At 41.3% G+C, this 24,506-nt stretch overlaps 1 protein-coding gene across 2 annotated transcripts; it reads left to right on the top strand.

The window, feature by feature from the left end:
- Positions 1 to 2,682: 2,682 nt before the first annotated feature.
- POU1F1 (POU class 1 homeobox 1) lies at positions 2,683 to 22,439 on the top strand. Of its 2 annotated transcripts, none has more exons than XM_054016441.1 (6): positions 2,683 to 2,824; positions 7,217 to 7,366; positions 10,557 to 10,802; positions 15,971 to 16,135; positions 18,850 to 18,910; positions 22,226 to 22,439. In XM_054016441.1, exons 1-6 carry the CDS (start codon positions 2,683 to 2,685, stop codon positions 22,437 to 22,439), a joined length of 978 nt encoding a protein of 325 aa, XP_053872416.1. The 2 variants fall into 2 exon arrangements, with proteins under 2 accessions (XP_053872416.1, XP_053872417.1); XM_054016442.1 differs by having other exon boundaries at positions 7,295 to 7,366.
- The last annotated feature ends 2,067 nt before the right edge of the window (positions 22,440 to 24,506 follow it).

Here is a 24,506-nt window from a genome sequence, read left to right on the forward strand (position 1 = left end):
GAAAAAACGTCCTAACTGTAAGGATAGTTAAGCACTGGAACAAATTACCTAGGGAGGTTGTGGAATCTCTGCCATTGGAGGTTTTTAAGACCAAGTTAGACAAACATCTGTCACGGATGGTCTAGATAATACTTAGTCCTGCCTCAGTGCAGGGGACTGGACTAAATGACCAGTTGACGTCCCTTCCAGTCCTATATATCTATGATTCTATGGGCCAGATGAAGGGCCACTGGCATAGAGGGGTTGTGGCTGCTGTTCCAGCCCATGTGCTATAGTCACAGCTATTGAAGACTTGGGTCAGGAGAAGTGGATTTCACCTCCCCCATCCCTTTGCAGTCCATCTCTATGGAGCCCAAACATTCAGGCTTTTCTGTTCATGGAGTGAATTTCTGCTTAGTGAATAAAATATTGAAATGAATGCTTGTCAGTGAGAACAGAAGCACCAGAATTGCGGCTAGATGATTACAAAATCAAAGAATATTTTATAAATTCTCCATTATTCAATACATTGGTTTAGAGCCTCATTAACTCTGATGGTAACAGTTTTAATGAGCCAGGATATTACACATCCACTGCTGAGCAGTGAAAAGTCGGTCAAAACTACTTTTCATATGACAGATGCCCCCTGATGCAGTTAACACCACTTTAAGCATTAAGGCCATGCCCGCGGGATGTAAATTATCCTCTGTCTCAGCTTCCTACCATACCATGCTCTGATCCAGTGTCTGTGTGAATCATGGAAATTGCTTTTTTAAAAAAGCAGTTAAATAAAACGCATACATTCTGATCCATCACTTGTCAGTCAATGGGTGATTCTCCACTGACTAATTGTAAGTTGGAACAAGTCCAGAATGAATAAACTTAGATGGCAATACATTAAATTTAAATGTTTCCTGCAATATTGCAACACTTGTCCTTAACATTTTAATATTTACTGCAATGCTTAAGCTTAGATTTATACTTAGGAAGTTATGGGCATGGCTCTGTACCTTAGCTGAATCCCATTAGCAATCATCCTTTATGCTATAATTCTTTTGAAATGCCTAAGTACTAAAGACAGACTTATGAGAAAATGTGAACTATGGATACCTCCAGACGTAAAATTGTTTGGAGGACTTGGGGGATTTTGGCCTTCCTCTGAATTGGTACATACTCTAATTCTTAATGGCATCACTACAGCTACACCGCTGAAAGAGGCACTTTCAGGGGTGATATCAAGAGTTCAACAGATTGGCTATTTGGCTTAATATTAATCTTACAAATATATCCTGGCAAATTGACATAACACATATAAAAACAATATGAGAGATCTGACCCACACATATCTAATTTTTTTAAGTGTAGCAAACAAAGATTATCCATGTGTTTTAAAAAAGTAAAAACTTCCTAAAGTCAGAGTTAGATATCACCTCTTCAGAAATACAGAGGGAGACAGCTTCCCAGTGGGACACAACACTTGCTTATTCTAGCCCTAGAAGAGCTTAAGGGAACAGTCTTTAAAAACATGGCATTTTAAGATGCCAGAAATCTAAGTGATTTTTTTAAAGACATTTTGATGCATCTCTGAGCCCTGTACTATTGGATTAGGGCACTCTGCATAGTTGCATTGATTTCAGTATGTCTTCGATAAAAATGTGGTATTTACAGAATATAGGATAGTGTGGTATGATATAAGGATTTTCCCCACACTTTTTCTGGGATGATCTGCTGAACTCCCTGGGGGATTTACTACTCCTGAGTAATGTGGCCATTGCAATTTCATGCTAACGAAACACTTAGATTGCAAAGGCGATCGTTGGGGCAAGGGTCATCTTTTTGTTCTGTGTTTGTACAAAGCCTAGCGCAGTGGGGTCCAGGTCCTTGACTACAGCTTATAGCCGCTATGATAGAACAAATAAATAATAACAATAATAATAAATGTATGAATGCTTAAATTTCTAGTATTTGTTGTTTTCTTTCAGAATCTTAAAATATTGTGTACACAGTTTTTCAAGAGCAGACATAAATTAGCTTAGATAAACATTTAGCAGTTTATGCTTACTTATGCGAAGTTCAGAGCCCCTTTGCTAGATATTCATTCTATGGTGTATAGCACTGATTTAGGCAAATATGACGAGTCAGCTGACATTCGTGCAAATTCTTGGCATTCGATTAATTTAGATTAATTTCTCTATACATTCTTCCATAGACTTTCATTTGATTTCTCTGCCAAGTAGCCATCAAAACAATTCCCGAGTGAGATTTTTGAAGCAGGTGTTAGCTATGGAAAGCTATTCAGTATTAACTGTACCTGCCTCACCTCTACAAACTTTGGAGACACCTTTTTTCCCCCCTGATTATTGTCCTTTCACAAAAGGCCTGATTTAAAGTATCTGTCAAATTGCGTCTCTGGTTTCCCTCTTCTCCCCCCATTAATTGGGCATCTATTATGTTTGGGTGGGAAGGAAGGAGGCTGTAGGCTGATATAGCAATACTGCTGGGGAAAGAACATTAACATGGATAAAGGGATTTCCTAGTGGTATAAATACCTGCACACGACCTCCCTGTGCTCTGGAGCCCTTGTTTATGTATATATGCAAGTTAGGAGAACTGGAATAGAGTTTGACTGCTGTTAATCAATAAGGATATATTTTGTTAGAAAATAGGGGAAGGTGTTTCTTTGTCTTTTCTCCTTTTGTGGGAATGAGTTGCCAAGCATTTACTTCAGCCGACACCTTCGTCCCCTTGAATTCTGACTCTTCTCCCGCTCTGCCTCTGATAATGCATCATAGCGCTGCAGAATGCTTGCCCGTCTCCAACCATGCTACCAATGTCGTATCTACAGGTACTTTTTTACTAGAACAATTACACTCTTGTTAACTAACTTTCTTTTTAAATGCTTTACCCTCTTTCTGTAAATGTTGCCAAACTTAACACAGAGATAGGGAAACACAGGAACAGCTATTTCGTATCAGCTCTGTAGTGACTAGGGACTACCTTCAAGCAGGAAAGTTTTCACAAGGCTATGTAAAAATGAATACATCTAGTGTGACTAAAATGTTTGCATTTTAGCCAAGTTTGTAGCTATCTCTAAATTTGTTATAGGATTAGGTTGAGGTATTTTACCAGCACAGTGATGTATTGGCTACAAATACTATCAAACTTTTGTAATGCAAAATAGTCTTCAGTGACAAACGTCTCCTGAAATAAACCAAATTATATTTTGCCTATGAAACTGCAGTTTATAAATATCTAAATGTATGATTTCAAATGGGTGATATACTTAAAATGAGGCAGATGCTGATGGCATTAGCTGGGAAAAATACCCATTAATGGGAAAATTAACATTTTAATAAATATAATAAATACTGAATAAAGACACTAGGATTTGGGTGAGATTTTCAAAAGCGCCAAGTTATTTAAGTGCATCGGACCCATCCTTCTATGTTTTGGAAGTTGGTACATTTATCTGACTAGGAATTTTAGTATGATTAACTTCAACTATATGTTAAAACTGAATAAAAATCAAATGTTTCCTAAGAGAAAGAAAATGTGCTTGCTACCTGAAAATGTACAGAACTGGAGTTTTATCTCGTTGACATTTCTGTTCTTTCGAATGAATGAAAATAAAAGTTCAGAAATAGAGAGAACTTGAATATTAATCTCAGCTAACTCAATGACTCAAATTGGGTTCCATGGAGGGGAGAATTTTACTTGATGTCTTCAATAAAACGATGATCTCCTGTTAAGCATACTGGAAGTAACATCTTTCAATTGGAAGAAAAATGAACCACCTAACTACAGCACACTCCACAGAAAATTGAGAGTATTGATGACAACATGATTGCATATTAAATAGCGGGCTCAAAATGTTTCATAGTGTTTGTTAGAAAAACATAGAACACTTAAATTAGAGAAAAGAGGACAAATTTCTATATCAATTTTATGGTAGCATTTTCTGAATTGTTTCTTTTCCGACATGCTCCAAAGTAAAGAATTGGCTGAAAATATCACCGCATCCTTTTACTAAGTCTATGCTTTAGTGTTTAATAATCATAGACCCAAGTCTGCAGTCCTTCCTAAAGCACAAATCCCACTGAAGTAAATGGAAATTTTGCCTAATAAGAAATGCAGAATCACATTCTATTTTATTGTATTATTACCCATAGCAAGAATGCCAGTATACAGTCCTAGAACAAAGAAAGACAAAGTGGGTGAGGAAATCTCTTTTAGTGGACCAACTTCTTTTGGTGAAAGAGACAAGTTTTTGAGCTACACAGAACTCTTCAGGTCTGGGAAAGGGGGAAATGAAATAGAACTCTTTATAACTTGAAAGGTTGTCTCTTTCACCTACACAAATTTGTCCAATAAAAGATATTACCTCACCCACCTGGTCTCTCTAATATCCTGGACCTAACACAGCTACAACACTGCATAGAACAAAGAAACCAATAATAGAGAGAACATTTATTAGTATTAGGGGAAAGGTTCTAAGTTTTCAATACAGATGGCAAGAACTGTAATACATAGTGCTATGGTGAGTCCGTGTAAAGAACTTGTGCAAAAAAGAAATGTATAAGGATTTTTACACTGAATCATTATATAATTATTTTTTTAAAATTACAAAATCCCTCACCATGCGTATGGGCCTTGTAGCTCCGTTGCATATGAATTAATTTTGCTAATCGGCACGTAAGTGAACACACACACACAAAAGCAAAGATACTGCATCATAAACTTTAGACAAGTATATGTTATCTGTATGCTATATATATTATTAAAGATATGTTCTGGAATAGATTTTATTTTAAAAAATATCTTAGCAATGTAAGACTTCACTCCAGCATCTGCTATTAAAATATTGCCAGGAAGTTGGAAATGTCAGTCTTTTATGTCTGAAAATCATGGGATGTGTGGATTAGCAAACTGCAGATTGGCAAAATTCAACAGTAAACAAGTAATTCAAAATAAGTCTTTAAGACTTTGTCTAAGCACAAAAGTTGTACAGCTTTATCTATACTGGTGTAGTTAAAGCAGTATAGTAGTCCCTAGTGTGGATGCAGTTTTGCTGGTATGAATGTGCTTTACCAGTATAGTTTATTCCCATATGGAAAGAAGAATAAGCAATACTTATCTAAGGTCCCCTTATACCAGTATAACTGTGTCAACAATAGCCGCTGTACTGGTATAACTACATTGGTGGTAAAAATCACGCCGCCTCCTCCCTCAGCTAACATTGTTATACTAGTGCAAAACGTGTATGGAAACTATATTAGTGTAGTTCTAAATATCTGAACTTTGATGACTATGATAATAACAATGTTGTAAACTATTAAAATTTCATAGATCATTGTTAGCATTTTTGCTATACTGCAGAAATCCTTTTGTGCATTTATACAATTCAGAAGAATCAAAGAAACCAACATAGTTCTGTAGTCTTAGAGACAATTCATATACAATCCAGTACTTTAAAAATATCCACTTGTTTGTATCTATTTTTCCTTTTAGTCCCAGAGCAAGGATGAAAGCAATGCAAATTTCTCCAGACTGTTCTAGCAACATGCTTCAGCTTTGATGTAGAAGGATTAGCATGAATAGTAACCAAGTCATGCAGTTAGGGTAACCAGACAGCAAGTGTTGAAAATTGGGATGGGGGTGGGGAGTAATAGGAGCCTATGTAAGAAAAAGACCCAAAAATCGGGACTGTCCCTATAAAATCAAAACATCTGGTCACCCTACGTACAGTTCTCATGTCTACCTTTCCTTGATTTCTCTGCTGCGGCTGCCAACACAGGAGCTGATTTGTGACTAGGTTTTCTGTGATGTGGACACACGTCCAAAAAGACATGAACAAATACCACAAACTCAATTAACTCAGCCCACTGAATTGCCATCCCACTAACTAACATTGAAATTACAGTTAGGGCTACCCAGTTTGAATTGTCATAAGTTCCTGAACGAGCCCTGATGTAGGATTCAGTGTTGCTGGGGCCATTTGGAAGCCAGGTGAATTTCTGAAAAGGTCAAAAGCATGGTCTCTCTATTGTTTGAGGGAGAGGGCTAAATCCATTATTTGGAAGCAACAACAGACTCATAAACTTCTTTCATGTATCAGCCTTAGAAGGAGACCATATATTCTCATTCTGTGTGATTTAGCACATCTCCACGTATCTTTAATATACAACAACTTCAAAAACCAGACTTCCTGTTTTGCTTGCATGCATGCAGAAATGCATGATAGATTTTTGGGATGCTGACACGAGACATTACGGAACAGAGATCTGAACCTTAAATCTCTTCATTAGAGTCAGCCAAAATTATTAATATTTTTATTCACAGAATTGACCAGCAATAGCCCAACATTTGGGGATACAGAAAACTTTACAGAATATTTTGTCAGCATGAAATGCTGCCCTGCATGGCCAATAATTTTATTAGTGAGGGTCATGCTGCTGCTTAAACCCTTACCTGATTTCCTGAGATGCCTGATACATAATAGTGTAGCCAAGCAAACAATGGAATCTATTTCCTTGTTCTCTTCTTCAAACTTCTGCCAGCCATCCTGCTGCCTGCCAGACTCCTGTGCAAACCATTTAGACAAAATGCTTGTGGCGCTATTGTTGCTGCTATTGCAAAATGTTGAGTTAGGCCTAAATTTTCAAAGTTTTGCATGTCTGTACTTTTGAATGTCCATCTAGAGACACCTTAAAGGGCCCTGGTTGTCAGAGGGTGGGTGCTCAGCACTTCTAAAAATCAGGCCCTTTTAAGGTGTCTTCAGGTGAGTGTCCCAAATCACTGCATGCGCAAATGTAGGGTTTAGCCTACCTAGAAAATTGTCCTCTTGGTTATATATGCTTCTTTTAGGGTTTGCATTTTAGGGGCTGATGGGCTTTTCAAGAACTTAGAAAAGATTAAAGTAAAAATAGATGGAACAATATTGGGGGCCTGATCTCCATACACATGTAAAGAGGACATCTTGTCAGGATGCCTAAATTATTACATTTGAGATAATAAATTAAGACCTGGCAAGATAAATCATTGCTCTTGGCTAAAAGTGAGCTAGCCTGTTTTCTGCTGAGGCATGAGCACCTACTGTAGGCTGTTCCCTACAGAATTACCTTGAGAGTTAAAAAGCAGTGTAGAATGGTTAGCATGCAGACAAAAACAAAGTACAAAGATATTCTCTGCCTCTGGACTGAAAGGATGTATCTTGAATCCTCATACATTTTCTTACCAGTCCCGTCTGTTTTGTCTTTGGTCCATACTCCTAAATGTTCCTACGTGCACTTCTCCATGGCGACTTTGGGAAACGCGTCTACAGGTCTTCATTATTCTGTCCCTTCCTGTCATTATGGAAACCAACAGTCTACCTATGGGGTGATGGCAGGTAAGAGATATTCATTCATTCTAACAGGTTAGTTATTGGCATGATTGTTTGAGGGAATTTTCCTTCAGAGGGGCTGAGGAAATGGAGGTTAATGAGAGGAAGGATGGCCGTATGGTTAAGGCACTGGACTGGGACTCCAGAGAACTGGGTTCAGTTTCATGCTCTCTCATAGCCTCTATCTGGGGATCCTGAGCAAATCACTTACTTTCTCTGCCTCACTTCCCTGTCTGTGACACTGGGATAATGCTTCCTTTCTCTCACCCATTGTCTGTCTTGTGCACTTAGTTCCTGCCCAAAAGAGCCTCCAATCTGTCTTCTGCCATTACTGTATATGTGTACAGTGCCCAGTGCATTGGGGCCCCAATCTCAGTTGGGGCCTCAGGGCCCTATGCAGTACAAATAATAAAAATTATGACTGATTATGGAATTTTTATCAAATTCAGTGAGATAAATTCAGCACAGGATGGAGCTGCTTCAGAATCATCCACCCAGGGTGAGATCAATCAAAGAAACAAAAATAAATGTAGTGCCATTTTTGGTACTCATAAAACTTGTGACAAGATATCAAACATTCAGTTAACTGTGACTCAAATTTTGGCTTGTGAACATTCTATTTCTCAATCCAGAGTCCCCACTCCTTTCTTCGAATACAATGGTTTGAGCATTGGCCTGCTAAACCCAGGGTTGTGAGTTCCATCCTTGAGGGGGCCACTTAAGGATCTGGGGCAAAAATCTGTCTGGGGATTGGTCCTGCTTTGAGCAGCGGGTTGGACCAAATGACCTCATGAGGTCCCTTCCAACCCTGATATTCTATGATTCTAAGCTGACTTGGAGCAGGTAGGGAAGAAAAAATGAAAAGGGCATTTTCTGGATTCTCCCTACCCCCGTGTTGTTCTTCCCTCCCAGTCTTTAGTGATACAAAACAAAGAGGGTAAGGTCACACCTTAACAGCTGATAGCTATGGGTGATCAGGATTGTCCCTTATACTCTCAATTAAAATCACATTGTTATGTGATAGTGGGGTTACTGTATGTGTGACACCACTATACCTTGTTATGAAACATCAAGGGAAATGTCCGGTGCCTGACATGGTTTAGTAGGTATAAGAAGCATTAGTCTTGCAGAGACTGCTGCAGGTTTTATGATTAATAACAGGCTGGCAAGCTTTGAAATAGGTACTTATGTTGAGTATTAACAACTTGCTTTCAACCAGAGTAAACACATCAGGAGTGGTTTCTTTTCACAGAGATACAGTAGCTGACATGTAGGAATGTCAGTCCTTCAGAGTGAAAGGAAATGTGTGTGAAGGCCAAAGAGAAATCACTTAATTCAATTTATGCTTTTCCAAATCTCATGCAGCAATATGAATTGTTTTCACACAGAGGATCAATAGAGTTTATGATGTAACTTGTAAAGATGTTTTAGCACCCAGTGCAGTTCTCTAGAGACCACACTGAAGAGAGAAGAGAAATTGTTCAATATAAAGGTGTTCAAGTCAAGTATCAACCAGCAAAATAATGTAATGATGCCAGGGGAAGAGATTTGCCAGGAAATAACTATGGCTCAAAACTAATCCAAAATCAAACACAGCATTTTATTTCAATTGAGAAGGAGGGAAAATGTAAAAATAAATCAGCATAGGTGAATGTTTCCTCGTGTAGACTTTTCTGGGACAGCAAGTAAGACTCTTTCTTTCTTCACATGGCCAAATGCTCCTGCTTCTCTGTCTCTTCTTGTGTCTCTGGTACAGAAATTCTTGCTCAGATCTCTATGGGAAGTCCACCGAAGAAGAATCATTAGATGAGGAGGGTTTTCATTCAGAAATATCAACCTATTTCTACACCAAAAGAATTCCATGTTGCTGCAGTCTCCTTTTTTCCACTTCCTTTTAGGCATCAAGCCTGCAACCCCAGAGATGTTATCAGCAAGTCTCTCCCAGAGTCGCATTTTACAGACCTGCAGCATGCCCCATCCCAATGTGGTGAATGGAGTCAGCACTCTGCAAGGCAAGTCCTTCTCTTGTTTAGTCTTTTTCCTTCAGACATTTAACAACTCCCTCCTCCTTTTCACAGTCATACTGCATGCGACTTAATATATCACTAGGGTTAGAACCTCCATTGTATTCCCAGCTCTCTGGAGGATGTAATCTAGGCAGTGAACAAGACAAGAAGAACAAAAGAGGAAGGAAGAGAAAGGAAGGATGGTCTTGTGGTTTAGATGCTGGGCTGGAGATGAGGGTTCACTTCCAGACTAGGCTACAGACTGCATGACTGGGCAAGTCAATTACTCTCTAGATTCCCCAGCTCTAAAATGGGGGTAAGAATTTTTCTTTTCTCCCATGCTTTGTCTGCCTTGTCACTTCAGAGAGACAAGGTGGGTGATATCTTTTATCGGACCCACTTTTGTTGTTAATAAAAGATGTTACCTCACCTATGTTGTCTCTCTAAAATTCTGGGACCGACACCACTACAGCACCAATGCAAGCAACAGTGGAAGATATCAAATATTGTCTGTTCGGGTCAGGGAGTCTCTCTGTTTGTTCAGTGCCCAGCACAAAGGGCACCTGATCTTGATTAAATGGCGCTGTGTAATCCAGCAGTGAATAAAATTTAGCATAAAGTAGTTCATCCTTGTGCAATTACTTTCATCTCTAAAATTATAATGTGATGATCTTATCACTCATTGGGTTTCATCCTGTACTCTTTACTCAAGGAAATTTCCCATTGAAATTGGTTGCATATAGTACTGAATCTGCATCTCCCATGTAGTTTATAAAGTAGTATTGTTGGTACCAGAAAGCTAACAAAGACTATGGGCCAGATCCTCTGCTGGTGTAAACTGACATAGGTCCATTTACTTCAATGAAAGCAATGCTAATTTAGACCAGTTGAGTACCTGTCCCTATCTAAGGTACTCATATGGCCCTCATTCATTCATAATATTTGAACACTTCATAGCACATAGTACTATTATTCACATTTCACAGATAAGGAACTGAGGCAAAGCGTAACAGTTCAGGGAATTGAGCCCTGCTCTCCTCAGTGCCAGGCTGATACCCTAACCACTGGATAGTCCTTCCTCTTTATAGTATATAATATTACAAAGCTTAACAGTTGGTAGTTGGCACAAAGATTTATTATGCAATGCTAGAGAATGATTATATCAAATTGTGTTTTTTGGCTTCATGCAGGTGGCCTGACCCCTTGCCTTTATAAATTCCCTGAACATGCGCTGAGTGCCAGTTCCTGTGCTCTGGGGCATGGCTTCACTCCCATGCACCAGTCTATCCTTGGAGATGATCCCGCAGCCACTGACTTCAAGCAGGAATTCCGCAGAAAAACCAAGTCTGTTGAAGAGCCAATAGACATGGATTCCCCTGAAATCAGGGAACTGGAAAAGTTTGCCAATGAGTTCAAACTGAGGAGAATTAAGCTAGGTATGTGCTTTCTACCAGCCAACTATAGCCTGAAAATCCAAATGAAAGCTCAATTATTTCTGTATCTTTTATATTCTAGTCCATGTGATATGCTTTATTATTTAAAACCTGCCTCACATTTACCAAGCTATCTCCATACCTAGAAGACTTGTTTAGAATTAATTACCTCAAGCTTTTTGCAACTTTTTGCAATAATAGTAAGTGATTTTAAAACTTTCTGCTGTATCTACTACTTCTGTCTGCCTCTGAGAGCAAATTATTGTTACCTGGACTAGCTGTATTCTAGGGGAAAGTGTGATCAATTACACAAATCATACTGTAAAGTTGCATTTAAATCAGCCTTTCAGGATTGTCATGGAAATTTGCCAAACCGGATACAAAAGCTACTTGTTACTGTGATAGTGAAAAACCTAAGGATACTTTGCCTGTCAAAAATTATTCACCAAGGCCGTTGTACAAGTTGTAAGGCCGATTTAAGGTATGATTTAGATACAAAATGACACATTTTAAAGTGATTTCAATGGAGTTGAACAGGAAATGATTTTTATCCTGTGAAAAATTGATGAAAGTGAAATGTTGTTCAATTTCACCAAGTTTTTGGTTGCCCAAAATAGTAAAAAAAATACATTTTTTATATAAAACCAATTTTTTAAAAAAGAAAGCAGCTGTTGTAGCAATAAATTTCCATTTAGTCAAAAAGCCATTTTAATTTTAGATGGAAAATTTCCATCCAGCTCTAGTCTTCATCCCTTCCTTTAAAATTGTACCCCAAGTTTTTTCCTTTAAATATCCAATTGATACATATTAGGATGACCCCCTCACCAGTATGCAGGAATTAAAGTAAAGACTTGTTTACACACACAGTTGCACTGGTTTAACTCAAATTGGTTTTAAAACAGATGTATTTAAACTGGGGCAAAACCCCTGTGTGGCCACTCTGAAGTGGATTTAAACTCGGCTTATATTAATATAGCTGAAATCAATTCCATGCTGACAAACCAAATTGATAATTCATTCTTAATTGAAGGAAGTTGCAGTGATTAGGGCTTGGCTACACTTAAAATCTATATTGGCAGACCTACCTTAGTTAGGGATGTGAAAAAACCCATACCCTTGAGCAATGTAGTGTGCCAACAAACCCCCTAGTGTAGATACAGCTGCGCTTATGAAAGAGGGTTTCTGGCAGCATAACTAACTTTGTTTGGGAAGGTGTTACTACATTGGCAGAAAACCTCGTTCTAGCGTACAGTGCATCTACAATACGGTGCTATGTCAGCATAGTCTCTGTAGCATAGATATAGCCTTAACTACAAGAATTTCTAAACAGATTTAGTGAAATCAGTACAAATTTTGTGTGTACACAGGCCTTAGTTAAATCAGTGTAACTGTGTGTAGATAAGGTCTTGGAAAAAGCCTGGGAGAACACAGCTGAAAACTAGGGTTGCCAAATTTCTAATCACACAAAACCGAACGCCCGAGCCCGACCCCTTCCCCGAGGCCATGCCCCTGCTTATACATTCCCCCTCCCTCAGTGGCTTGCTCTCCCCCACCCTCACTCACTTTCACTGGGCTAGGGCAGGGGGTTGGGGTGCGGGAGGGAGTAAGGGCTCTAACTGGGGGTGTGGCCTCCAGGGTAGTGCCAGAAATGAGGGGTTCGGGGTATGGAAGGGTGCTCCGGGCTGGGGCAGGAGGTTGGGGGGCAGGAAGGGGCTCCAGGATGAGGGGTGGGGCAGAGGGGTTCAGGGTGTGGGAGGGGTCTCTGGGTTGGGGGTTGGGGTGCAGGAGGGGGGTCCAGGTTTGGGGGGCTCAGGGATGGGGGAGGAGGCTGGGGCTCAGTGTTGGGGCACGTGCTTAATCGGGTGCAGCGGGGGGGCTAAGACAGGCTTCCTGCCTGTCCTGACTCCATGCTTTGCATGCCCCAGAAACAGCCAGCAGGTCCAGCTCTTAGGCAGAGGCACGCCAGGTGGCTCTGCGCACTGCTCTTGCCTGCAGGCACTGCCCCCGCAGCTCCCATTGGCCACAGTTCCTGGCCAATGGGAGTGCAGAGCCAGTGCTCGGCGTGGGAGCAGAGCGCAGAGCCCTGTGGCCCCTCCGCCTAGAAGCTGGACCTGCTGGCAGCTTCCAGGGCACAGCGCAGAGCCAGAACAGGTAGGGATTAGCCTGTCTTAGCTCCATAGCATCACCGACCTAACTTTTTACAGTCCGGTCGGCAGTGCTGACTGGAGCCGCCAGAGTCCTTTTTCGACCAGGTGTTCCACTCGAAAACCAGACACCTGGTCACCCTATTTTGAGGGAGAGACCCCTACTTCTTGGGGGAACTGAGGTTACCCTTCTCCTGTCTCTTTGCTGGCTGTTGAAATGATCATGTTTCAAGCAGAAAAATCTGAATTCAGAGTCTGGGAGGAGATGGTGGCTTTCTCCAAGCCCTTTTGTCAGTAAGTGGAGTATCCCCAGCACTTGACAGGAGGAGAATAATTGTTCAGTCTGAGAGACCCCATCAGCATCTGCCTGATTCTTCACACCTGACCCCTGGCTAGTTCCCTCCCCTCCTTTGGAAGGCAGAGAAGGAAAGGGAGAGAGCCTCCTGCCTCAAACTCTCCTGCCTCTTCTGGGAAATACAGGCTGGCCTGCCAGCTGCTTCCCCTTCCTTAGCTGGAACCCTGGGGGCACAGAGTGGCCCTACCAGTTCCTTCTCTCTACCTGGAACTGCATAGTGTGTGGTGTTTGTGTGTGGGGGGGCGATGGTGGGACAGCTCCATGCCCTATCTCTCACACATACATGCACTTCTGTTTTGCTCTTTGGGAACCTGGACTTCTATCAGATTCATGTATTCCCTTGTCCCTGGGCCATGTCCCATCACACATGATGACGCAATTTCATTTCACTAAATGATCTCAATGTACAACATACAACAACCAAAACTGAGGACACCCCCCTCCAGTTTTAGATTTATTTTAACCACTGCTGAGTATCGTGGTGACCAGTTTGTTACCATCTGAGAACTACTTGGGGATGATGTGAAATGTGTGGATGATCTCTCCTTGGTTTCTGGTGGATAGATGTCCACATCACACTCACTGGCAGCCTCGGTACCATACAAAGATTAAATGGGCACTGGTGCTGGATTATCCCGATCACCCCTATAGATTTCCCTCCATGACAAGATGGAAGCACACTGGTGGGGGAGAGTGAGGAAGCTTGGTCCTGTCTGTGCTGCACTGAAAAAAAATGATGTTGTGTGTGTCAAACACTGCAAATCCAGCCCTCCTGGGTACTAAATTCACTTTGTGAATTAAGAGTTGTCATTTTTACATTATCTCCTATAACAATAGAGCGTATCATTACAGAATATGACACAACTCCACTGTAAAACACAGCTCTATAAAAACATGTAATTTATATGGCTGTAACAGTCATCTGTATTGTCTCTACAGCTACAGGGATATTGCCATCCATTTACAGTACAGAAATGAGGGCTAGAGCAAGGATATGCTGTCTGAAACAGTGTTTATGACCTGTGCTGTTTTGCTGTATATCATGACTATTTAACTGTCAGTCATAGAAAGGGCAAGATTACCTATACCAGGGGTTCTCAAACTGGGAGTCGGGACCCCTCAGGGGGTCATGAGGTTCTTACATGGGGGGGTCGCGAGCTGTCAGCCTCCACCCCAAACCCCGCTTTGCCTCTAGCATTTATAATGGTGTTAAATATACACCTCTACCCTGATATAACACGACCCGATATAACACGAATTCAGACATAACGCGGTAAAGCAGTGCTCGGGGGGGAAAGGGGGGGGGGGCTGCATACTCCGGTGGATCAAAGCAAGTTCGATATAACGCGGTTTCACCTATAACGCGGTAAGATTTTTTTGGCTCCCGAGGACAACGTTGTATTGAGGTAGAGGTGTATTAAGTGTTTTTAATTTATAAGGGGGGGTCGCACTCAGAGGCTTGCTATGTGAAAGGAGTCACCAGTACAAAAGTCTGAGAACCACTGACCTATGGCCAAGAGTACTTCAGTAGTAATTATTTACAGTGGCATGATCCCAAATTCCTGAACACTCAAAACTCCATTGACTTAAACAGATGTGACTGAATAGAGACTGCAGGATTGGTCTTAGTGCCATTAATAAAAATGGGATGTACCAACAGCCTAAATTGAAGTGGACAGTGCCCTGCTAGGGCAAAATGTTAATGTTAATACAGACAGAGGGTTTGATACTGTGAGGTACTTTGCACCCTCACTACCTTCTAATGTCAATAGGAGGGGAAGACACTCAGCACCTTGAGGATTATGCCCCTTATGGGGAGGAGGTAGAAGAAGACTTAGCTGTGTCTACAGTGGGGATTAGGCCAACCTAACTACGGCACTCACTGAATGATATTTTTCTCAAGCCCTGAGCAACATAGCTGGGTCGATCGAATTTTTGAGGTGTGGCCCAGGCCTGTGAGAGAAAGGACCAACCCAGGAAATGGGATTGGAAATTGTGCTTTATTTTGTTGTTTACATTCTTCTTTGCATAATGGTAGTTCCTAGAGCCTCTGCTCATGGATCAGGGCCCCATTGTCCTAGGCACTGTACAGATACATAATGAAAAGACAGAGCCTCCCCCATAGAGCTTACAATCCAAGTATATGAGGAGAATCAGCAGGTGGACACAACAAACTGAGGGTAAACGTGATTTAACAGGACAATAATGATTACGGTGAGAAGCAGCAGTCACAGAAGTTACAATGGTGTGAGTAAAAATTTGTGTATATTCTTAGATTTTTAAGTCTTAACTCTGAATTGTTCTTCTTTTCTGGGTTTAAATCAGACCCCTAACATTAAAATAAACTTGTAATTCTGTGTGCAGAATTACTGCATGATCATTTGCTGTTGCTTCCTGCCTGTATTATCATACTGGTCAAATTTGCATATGTCTCATGATAGACACGGGGACGGAAGCTCATCTCATCTGTTTACACTTGTGAACTCCACTGAAGTCAAGAGAGTTACAGCAGAGTTAGACTGATGTCAGATCAAAAACAGCCAAAGAAAATGCTTAAGGCATCTTGCCAAAAAGTGTGTTTTGGGGGCTGTGACCAAGGCAGAATGTGTCTTAATGTAAATAAACCAGGTTAGGTTACTCAATTTTTTTTCCTCTTTATTGCTTTTTGACAGGCTATACACAAACAAACGTTGGAGAAGCCCTGGCAGCTGTGCATGGCTCTGAGTTCAGTCAAACAACTATTTGCCGATTTGAAAATTTGCAGCTAAGCTTCAAGAATGCCTGCAAACTGAAATTGATATTATCCAAGTGGCTGGAAGAAGCAGAACAAATAGGAGGTAGATATTTATAATACCCCTAGAATTTAGTCTTACCCCTATAAGAAGCACTTTAATGTATAAGATGGCTAGTAGGGTATAACTTCCACTGGTCCAGCTTTTTGTTTATTCAGGTGGGGAAGTTGAATATAAATATTGTAGGATCAGTACATGCATTAAATTCAGTAGGACTGATGCCTGTGTCGTGGGTAGAGGGAAGCAAACCTGTCAAAAAAGTGTGGCTGGCACAAATTAGAGAGATGTGACTCTCTTATATGTCGCTCATTTCCCTCAAGCCTATTCATGCAAACTAACCCAGATCTTGAGGTGCAGGGCAGCTGTTTTTTGATGCACTACCATTGAATTCTAGTCCAAAAGACAGCATAGCTGGCTGTGGAAGAATCACTGGTATAAGGAAATCTTCCAATGGCAGAGTGCTGATGTTGCTCCCTACTACAGTTGTAAGGGATGTGGCAATGGGAAAAGGAATGTGACTAGCCAACACCAAGCCCCCAATAACAGTAGTAGGGTGGGGGCTATCATGGGCGTGTTGACATCTGCTCTTTGCCATTGAAGGATCCCCTTCCCTATGCCCTGCAAAACCCCAGCTGCTGGATGAGCCGCTGGGATTCTGTGGCAGAGGCGTGGTTTAGGACATGATTTAGAATAGGTTCGCTGTTGTAAATTACATCGGAAGACCTGCCCAGCACATAACTGGCTCAGGATGAGGAGAGTCTCCGGCAGCGTGTGGTCCTGGGCCTTAATCCTGTAGCGGAGGTTCTGCACGTCAGCCGCGGGTATGCTGGGGGTTAGAAGAAATCACCTCCAGATCCAAAGCCTCTCTCCACTGTAAGATTCCCCTAATGACCAACCCAGGTGGGCAGGTGACTCTTTCATATACAGCAGAGCTGACTCCTTCCTATTGAGGATCCAACTCAGCTTGGACAGAATTTCTCATCTGGGCCCCAAGATGGCTGATCCTTTCTAATCTCACAATCAAAGCTTCTCCTAAGACATGCAGTATGTTCTGGAGTGCCACTGAAAGAGGACCTAGTACACACTAGATTGGATTAAATCATATTATGTATGTTCTATCACTATCAAAATGACTTTACTGATCATTAAGAAAAGAGAAATGATGTGTAAGTAAGAAGATACTTCCATTGTTATAGTAATTTTTACCATTGCTATTTAACCCCTACATTTTTATCTGTTCGGTGAACTCCTGCCTGCTTTTTCCTCCTCCAAACCACAAATGATGGGGTGGGACCTCGGGTGGAAGGGGCGGGAATGGGGGGGGTCAGCCTCCCCCAGCCAGCGCTGCCTGGCCTGTGCCGCCTGGGGCTCCGGTGGCAATTTAAAGGGCCTGGGGCTCCGGTTGCTGCTGCAGTAGCAGCGACGTCCGCCATCACCAGAAGCCCCAGGCCCTTTTAAATCGCCGGGCCCTGGGGCAGCTGCCCCTTTTGCCTGTTGTTGTTTGTTCTAGAAAAGCATCCTCCACCTCCTCTTCTCAATTTGATGGTCAATAGTAGATGCCATATCATCATGTCACCCTTATTTTATTCCCCTTTTATCTTTCCCAGAGACTTTCAAATGGTCTGCCTCTTATCTACTTCTGAACCTCAGAGAAATGGGTATATATTCTTGATGTACAATGCAACACCACCTCTTTTTTCACTGACTGTCCTTCCTGAACACGCTATGCCCCTCTATAACTAATATTCCAGTCCTGAGATTTAGCCCACCAATCTCTGTGATACCAATTGTCATCATTTAGCTTATGTACTAACTTTCAGTTTTTCCTGTTTATTCCCCATACTCCTTCCATTTGTGTATAGGCATCTAATATGTTGAGCAGATTCCCCCACTAATTTCCCTCTTCTTGCTCCTGTGACCTTATTGTAATTTTCCATGTCCTGCACAACATCTAACTTTTTTCTGTTTAACTGTGGGCATTTGTCAACTGCCTCTTTGAATCTAGTATAAAGCCCTCACTAGGTTGGTGAATCAGTACGCGAAGATACTCTGGCCCTCCTTGGTCAGGTGGACCCCATCTCTTCCTAGCAATCCTCCTTCCCGGAACAGCATCCCATGGTTGAGGAAGCCAATGATGCAATCTCAGATGCACCCAAAATCAGCCCTTGTGTGAGCTCAGCCTGCATTCATGAGCCATGTTCATAATGGGTACAAATTCTTTTGCCGTGTGTGTGGATATCCAGGCCAACAGACTTGTGTTTCTCCAGTGCATTTTGAAAATGAACTGCATCTCTTGGAACAAATTACATCAACATTTCCTACTATGACCATTAAACCCACTGGCACAAAACTGCAAAAAAAACCCAAACCAAAACAACAACCTCTGAACAAACCCAAACCAGGCCTATGAGTTTGCAACAAGATTCAGCCCTGGGAAACATTACCTGGGGTTGGACAGGAAATATTTTTATGTACAGACTGATTCTGACACACTCAAAAAAATGAATCTGCTTTGAACCAGCATAGATAGGTTCCTTCAGCACTATTCACAACATAAACCCTTACTTACTCCCGAAGAGTGCAATTACAACATTCAGCCACCAGATGTCCCACAGAGAAATGATTCAAAGCAGACCATTCAGCAACAATATCTGGCATGCGTTCCTGGTATTAAAACATGACTGGTAACAATGGTTTCTAGAAATTATTGTACTTGTTTTAATCTTGTATGGAAGGTAACTCCCCCTTTTTTAATATAGCTTTATACAATGAAAAAGTTGGCGTGAATGAGCGGAAAAGAAAGCGCAGAACCACCATAAGGTAATACAATACTTCAGAAAATTATGTATTGGAAGTCCTTTTTTTTTTTCTTTTTTTTTTTTCAGATCCTTATTAGGTTTGAAATCTAGAAGCCCTATCTAGAGCTGGTTGAAAAAATAAATCAAAATTTGAAAAACGGGGACAAATTTTGTGTGAAAATGTTCCCAAAAATTTCATACTATTTATCAACCAACTAAAGAGCTGCACCAAAACCTTCAGCCTTTTAATTTTTTTCAACCCCCTCCCAAACCCACACACACACTTTTTGTTTGTAAAAAACATACCCACTTATGACCCTTGGTAATCCCACCCTTTAGATGTCCAACTCAGTAATAAGCTTCTGTACCCCACTGGCTCCTTATACAGCCTCTGAACTTCCTTTGTGGGAGGTTTGATGATAACAGGAGCAATTGCACTACTTCTGCTATTACTTCACATAGCAGGAAGTTGTCAGAGAAACCCTGAAAAGTCACTAGATGCCGCTATTTAAGCATTCAAAAGGCACCAAAAATGTCATTAAATAACATGTCCACAGAATTCAACAAAGAATTTTGTACATACACATGATAAATTTGCATTGAATATAATACTGAAATAATACATTATAGAATTTCTATATACACTAATCACTGAAAATGTGTTTAGACTGTATGTCATATTCCAACAGGTGTTTGTCATAGAGTTTTGAAGCGCATTCCAGGGCTTCTTGTGCTGAGAGACTGTGAATGGGATTTGACTAGAGCTCCTGTTGGCAGAAGAGGTTATTTACTGTAACTGGAGATTCTTTGAGATGTGTGGTCCCTATCTGGATTCCAAATGTGGGTGCACATGCATGCGGTGCGCCAGAACTGTTCATAATTGTGTCCGTTGACCCGCACATGCATTGTGCATCAACTGCGTGGCGTATCTGAGGCTTTAAAGGGGCTGTGAGGATTGACGCTGCTCCAGTAAGCAACGGAGCCTGGAGCGGAGGATGGATATTGGAATCCAAATGGGGACCACATATCTTAAAGAACCTCCAGTTACAGTAAATAACCTTTTCTTCGAGTGATGGTCTGTATGTGGATTCCAAATGTGGGAGAGTAGTGAGCAGTACTCATTGCAGAGGTGGGCATGAGGGCTCACCAGAAGTTACAGCTGAAGGACAGCTCGATCAACTGCCACATCCACCACTGCAGCAGGGACGAGGGCATAGTGGGCAGTAAAAGTGTGGACAGAGGACCAAGTGGCCTCCCAACAAATGTCCTGTAATGGAACATCCTTATAAGACTGCCGTGACGGTTTAAGCACGCATGGACTAGGCTATGACCCCTGATGGGAGGTGGGGGGGGGGGAAGAGAGAGGATGTGAGAGAGAGCGTAGCAGTCCATAATACAGAGGGAGATCCAGGGGGAGAAGCGTTGTGAAGGGAGGGTGCGGCCCCAGCAGCATTCTGCAATGGTGAGGAAGAGGCAGGATGAAGCGCAGAAGGCACAAGTGCGATGCAGATAAAAGGCAAGTGCTTGGCGGACGTCGAGGGTGTAGCGTGTGTTCCCTGTATTAGGCGTGTGGTTTAGGGTAGAATGTGGGGACGATGTCCCTTGGAGCTGGCTTTCTCTGTTTTGGCACCTTTGGTGGCCTACATCTATGGAGTTCAGCCCCCTCTGTCTGTGGAAGCAGAGCGGGCACGGGCCCTCTTGTTGTTAATATAGCTCATTAACAAAAGTATTTACATACATAAATAAGCAAAATCAGAGGGGTAATGATACATCAATAAAATTATGTATTTTGATCCAATTATTAGCTAAACATGATGAAACCTCTCTGCTAGGTTGTTCCAAACTATGATGACCTGGATACCACCCAGGAATGGCTCCAGTGCACAGATCTGTCCCAATGCCTGTACTAGCATGTATACAATCCCAGTGTCATTGCAAAGAGCTTTGCACAAAATTTTGTTAAAACCAGCATGACTCTAGATTTCTGTGTTAGGGGGAGAGTGGCCATCTGGAATACTCTTCAGAGATCCGTGGTGTTTAGAGTCAAAGACCCTTTTTCTAATTACTGAAGAGGTCATAGTCCCAATATGAGACACCTCTTCACATCTCCAATTCTACACGGCATGCTGCTGCTCAGCTATCACACTCCTGATGCATCAGTGCTATGCTGGCATCCATGAAACACCTGTGACTTGCAAGCCAGTACAACTAAGTGGTTCCTTACACACTATAAATGATCAGTTTTGTATACACACTGTGCAAGGGGCACTCTGTGGACACAGTAAGAAAATCTTCACTGATCCCTTGGGGAGCATGGGGACCCAGTTTGGGACCCTCTTTAAGAATGAGCTGGAAGAGAGTACACTACCTTATCTGCACTTCACTCTCATTGAAGATAGGGAGAATTGTTAGGTAGGTTTCTTGAGGATAAAATAGAAGCTGGAGATGAAAAACAGTAAGTGAGTTAGCCTACTCCAGTGCAGGAGCTTTGTATGGCCTGATCAAACTATCCATAATATGGATATGGGAAATGATATTTTATTTTCAGCTAGCTAGCATCAATAGCCCAACATAAAAAAGAAAATGCATTACTAATGAAATTACACTAGGGGCACTCTAATGTTACATGCAAAGTTATTCACCAGTACTAGAATTTCTGCTGAAGTGTCTTGAACCTAACAGAAATAAACACGCTCCGTAGCTAGACTAAAGTGTACAGTGACCTCTTGTGGACAAAAAAAAAACTACAGCTAATGCTAAAACCAGGTGTGACAAGATCAAACTTTTCATCCTAACTGCTTTTTTACAAGTACGTTTCAGGCACTTATTCTTTTGGGACAATAAACAGCACCAAAAAAAAAAAAAAGAAGCCAGATTTCACCTATATTTAGCCTCGCTGTCTGAATATGGGAGGAAAATAGCACTTAACTTGTATGCTGTCTGTACCAGCTCCTTTGGGTTCTACTGCAATGCAAATAGTAAGCTAAAACTGACTTTTGGGGAGAGTCTGATGATTCTTGGGATAGGTTGCTTGCCATGTGCTGTATAACTTGCATGAACTACAGTTAATGAGTTACCCCCAAATAATAAAGTCATTATTTTCAGTGTGGATTGAAGGTAAAGATACTATCAGATTTTTGCAGCCCATGGCAGCATGGAACCATAATGCCCTTTAAACTCAGGTTTTTACTGAGAGGGAGAGCAGAGCAGTTTCTTGCCTTTTTTAATGCAATATTTTTAATGTTCATATCATTGCAACTTAGTCTAAAATAGCAGCCATGACCTGAGTATGTCCAAAGTCAATAAAAGGGGCATTTTTATTTATCCCTTCTTCCAGCATTGCTGCTAAAGAAGCTCTAGAGAGAAACTTTGGGGAACAAAGTAAGCCTTCTTCTCAAGAGATTATGAGGATGGCTGAGGGGCTTAACCTTGAGAAGGAAGTTGTGAGAGTTTGGTTTTGCAACCGAAGACAAAGGGAAAAGAGAGTGAAGACAAGTTTACACCAGAACACCTTTAGTTCCATTATGAAGGAGCATCACGAGTGCCGGTAAAGTTTCCTGTGCATAGTTGAAGATTTCTGGGCCTTTAGGATTTTTTTTTTTTTTTTTTTTTTTTAAGTATTTTGTCAGTCTGAACAGAAACACTTGTTTCCTTTACAAGTTAGTCAATTTTAACTGTAATATCTTCAGTGGGCTTTATCTTAATGTAAAAGATTGGAAACATTGTTACTATATGTATTTGTGCAGGGGAGACTGTTGCTTAGCTGTCAACTATTCAATCTGCATTAATTGATTAATGTGTTACAAATTGCACCATAAGTACAATATGCTCACTAGTTAATGTGAATTTTGTCCAAAAGATCTGGAATGAAATCCTTTGTGTTAATTACAAAGAAGTTACTTACTGGTACTGTAGTGTGTGAAAATGTTGACTGCACATGCACACTTGTGTGATATGCACACTTGTGTGATGTGCCCCTCACTCCCCAAACAGCAATGAGCTTCACAAACCTTCTAGAAAAGCAACAACTGTTGGGATCACCGAAATGCCCCTTCCCGGCACCAAACATTTAGAGCTGAGGGAGGAGGCTGCGTGATCAGTGGCTGGTCTTCCTGCTAAACTTCAGCATCATTGAACTCTGTGGAAAGTGACCAGGTAATTGAGACAGGTACCCATCTTAAAAAACTGCTTACTGGCAAACAGCCTTTCTTTAAAGAGGCCTCTACATCTTCCCTCTTGTGGAGTCTAGCTGGTAGCCCACCCTCATGGGGTTGTATTGAGTTCTATTAAGCAAGGACTGCAGAACTGCCCTCCCAAAGGGAGCATCGAATGTAGCTGCTTGGTCAAAAGAGAACTGCTATGTAATTGGGAGGCCAGGACTCCAGGTAGCAGCTTGGCAGATTTCTAGGATGGAAACATTAGAGAGGCATTTTGGCTGCTGCCTTAGCCCTGGTAGAATGAGCTTTAAGACCCTTGAGGTACTGACACCTTCGCTAATGCGTAACATTTCTCAATACACAGCCAATCCATTTAGACAGGTGCTGAGCAGAAATGGCATTTCCTTTACACTGATTGCCAAAGGCTACAGAAAGTCTTGCTGACTTTCTAAATGCTTTAAACCTAGTTAAATCAAAACAAGTATAACCTCATTTTCCCCTGGGGAGAATGAGGTTTAGAAAAGAACAGGCAGAAATCATTATTTCTAGTCCTCTCTTCTCCTGTCCTGCAGAGCTGACAAAATGATTTCATAGCTCCACCCCCCAGGAAGCCAGGGACTGAGGGGAGTTGGAATAATGTGACTTCAGCACTCAAGGGACAGGTAGTCCCGTGATCATTGCAGCAACATTGCTCCCATTATTTGTTACAGTGATACTAATTAATGTGTACATATTTCAAGCTTTTTCCCAGGACTAAAATTACAGAAATGCACATTAGTGGTAATGGTAAATACAAAACAAATTTTTTATGAAGCAGGCGTGATGGTGATTTAGAAAATGACTAGATAATAGATCCAGAAAGAGATTATAATATTTGAGGTCACTAAGGTGAGTGTATATCACGTAGAACATATCTATGTTGGTGTGCTTTAAATAATACATAAGCACAGCCAAGAAGGGGCCCTAGGCATGTTAAACTAAGGAATATAGTCTCCTGTATTAAGAAAATATATCGTTATGAATAAACTGCATTATTGCTTTTATTTTTCTCCCTAGGAGAGAATTCTAAATTAAAACTAAGGGGGGGGGGAGAATATCCCTCTCCCCCTTGCTAATGCATGTTTTATACAGGATTTGAACTATTCTAACCCCCAGACTATCACAACACAAACACAGATCAGTCACTACTTTACAAAGCAAGAGTGCACTTTCTGGGATTAAGCCTCAGCCTTCACCACCAACCACAGGACAGAACTGCACTTTGTAAGAAAAAAAACAAACATTGGAAAGAGTAGCGAAACGAAGGCGATGACTTGTAATTTTATTCGTTGGTTACTTTTTGTTTCTTTGTTTGAAGTTTCTTGTGGTGTATTATGCATATGTAGTCAAACTTGCAATATGGTATAGTTTTAGATTTTATTTATTTTCTAAATTATTTGCCTGTTTAAAAAGGGTTATTAT

Source organism: Malaclemys terrapin, chromosome 1 (assembly GCF_027887155.1).
Source record: "Malaclemys terrapin pileata isolate rMalTer1 chromosome 1, rMalTer1.hap1, whole genome shotgun sequence".
Taxonomy (NCBI): Eukaryota; Metazoa; Chordata; order Testudines; family Emydidae; genus Malaclemys; species Malaclemys terrapin.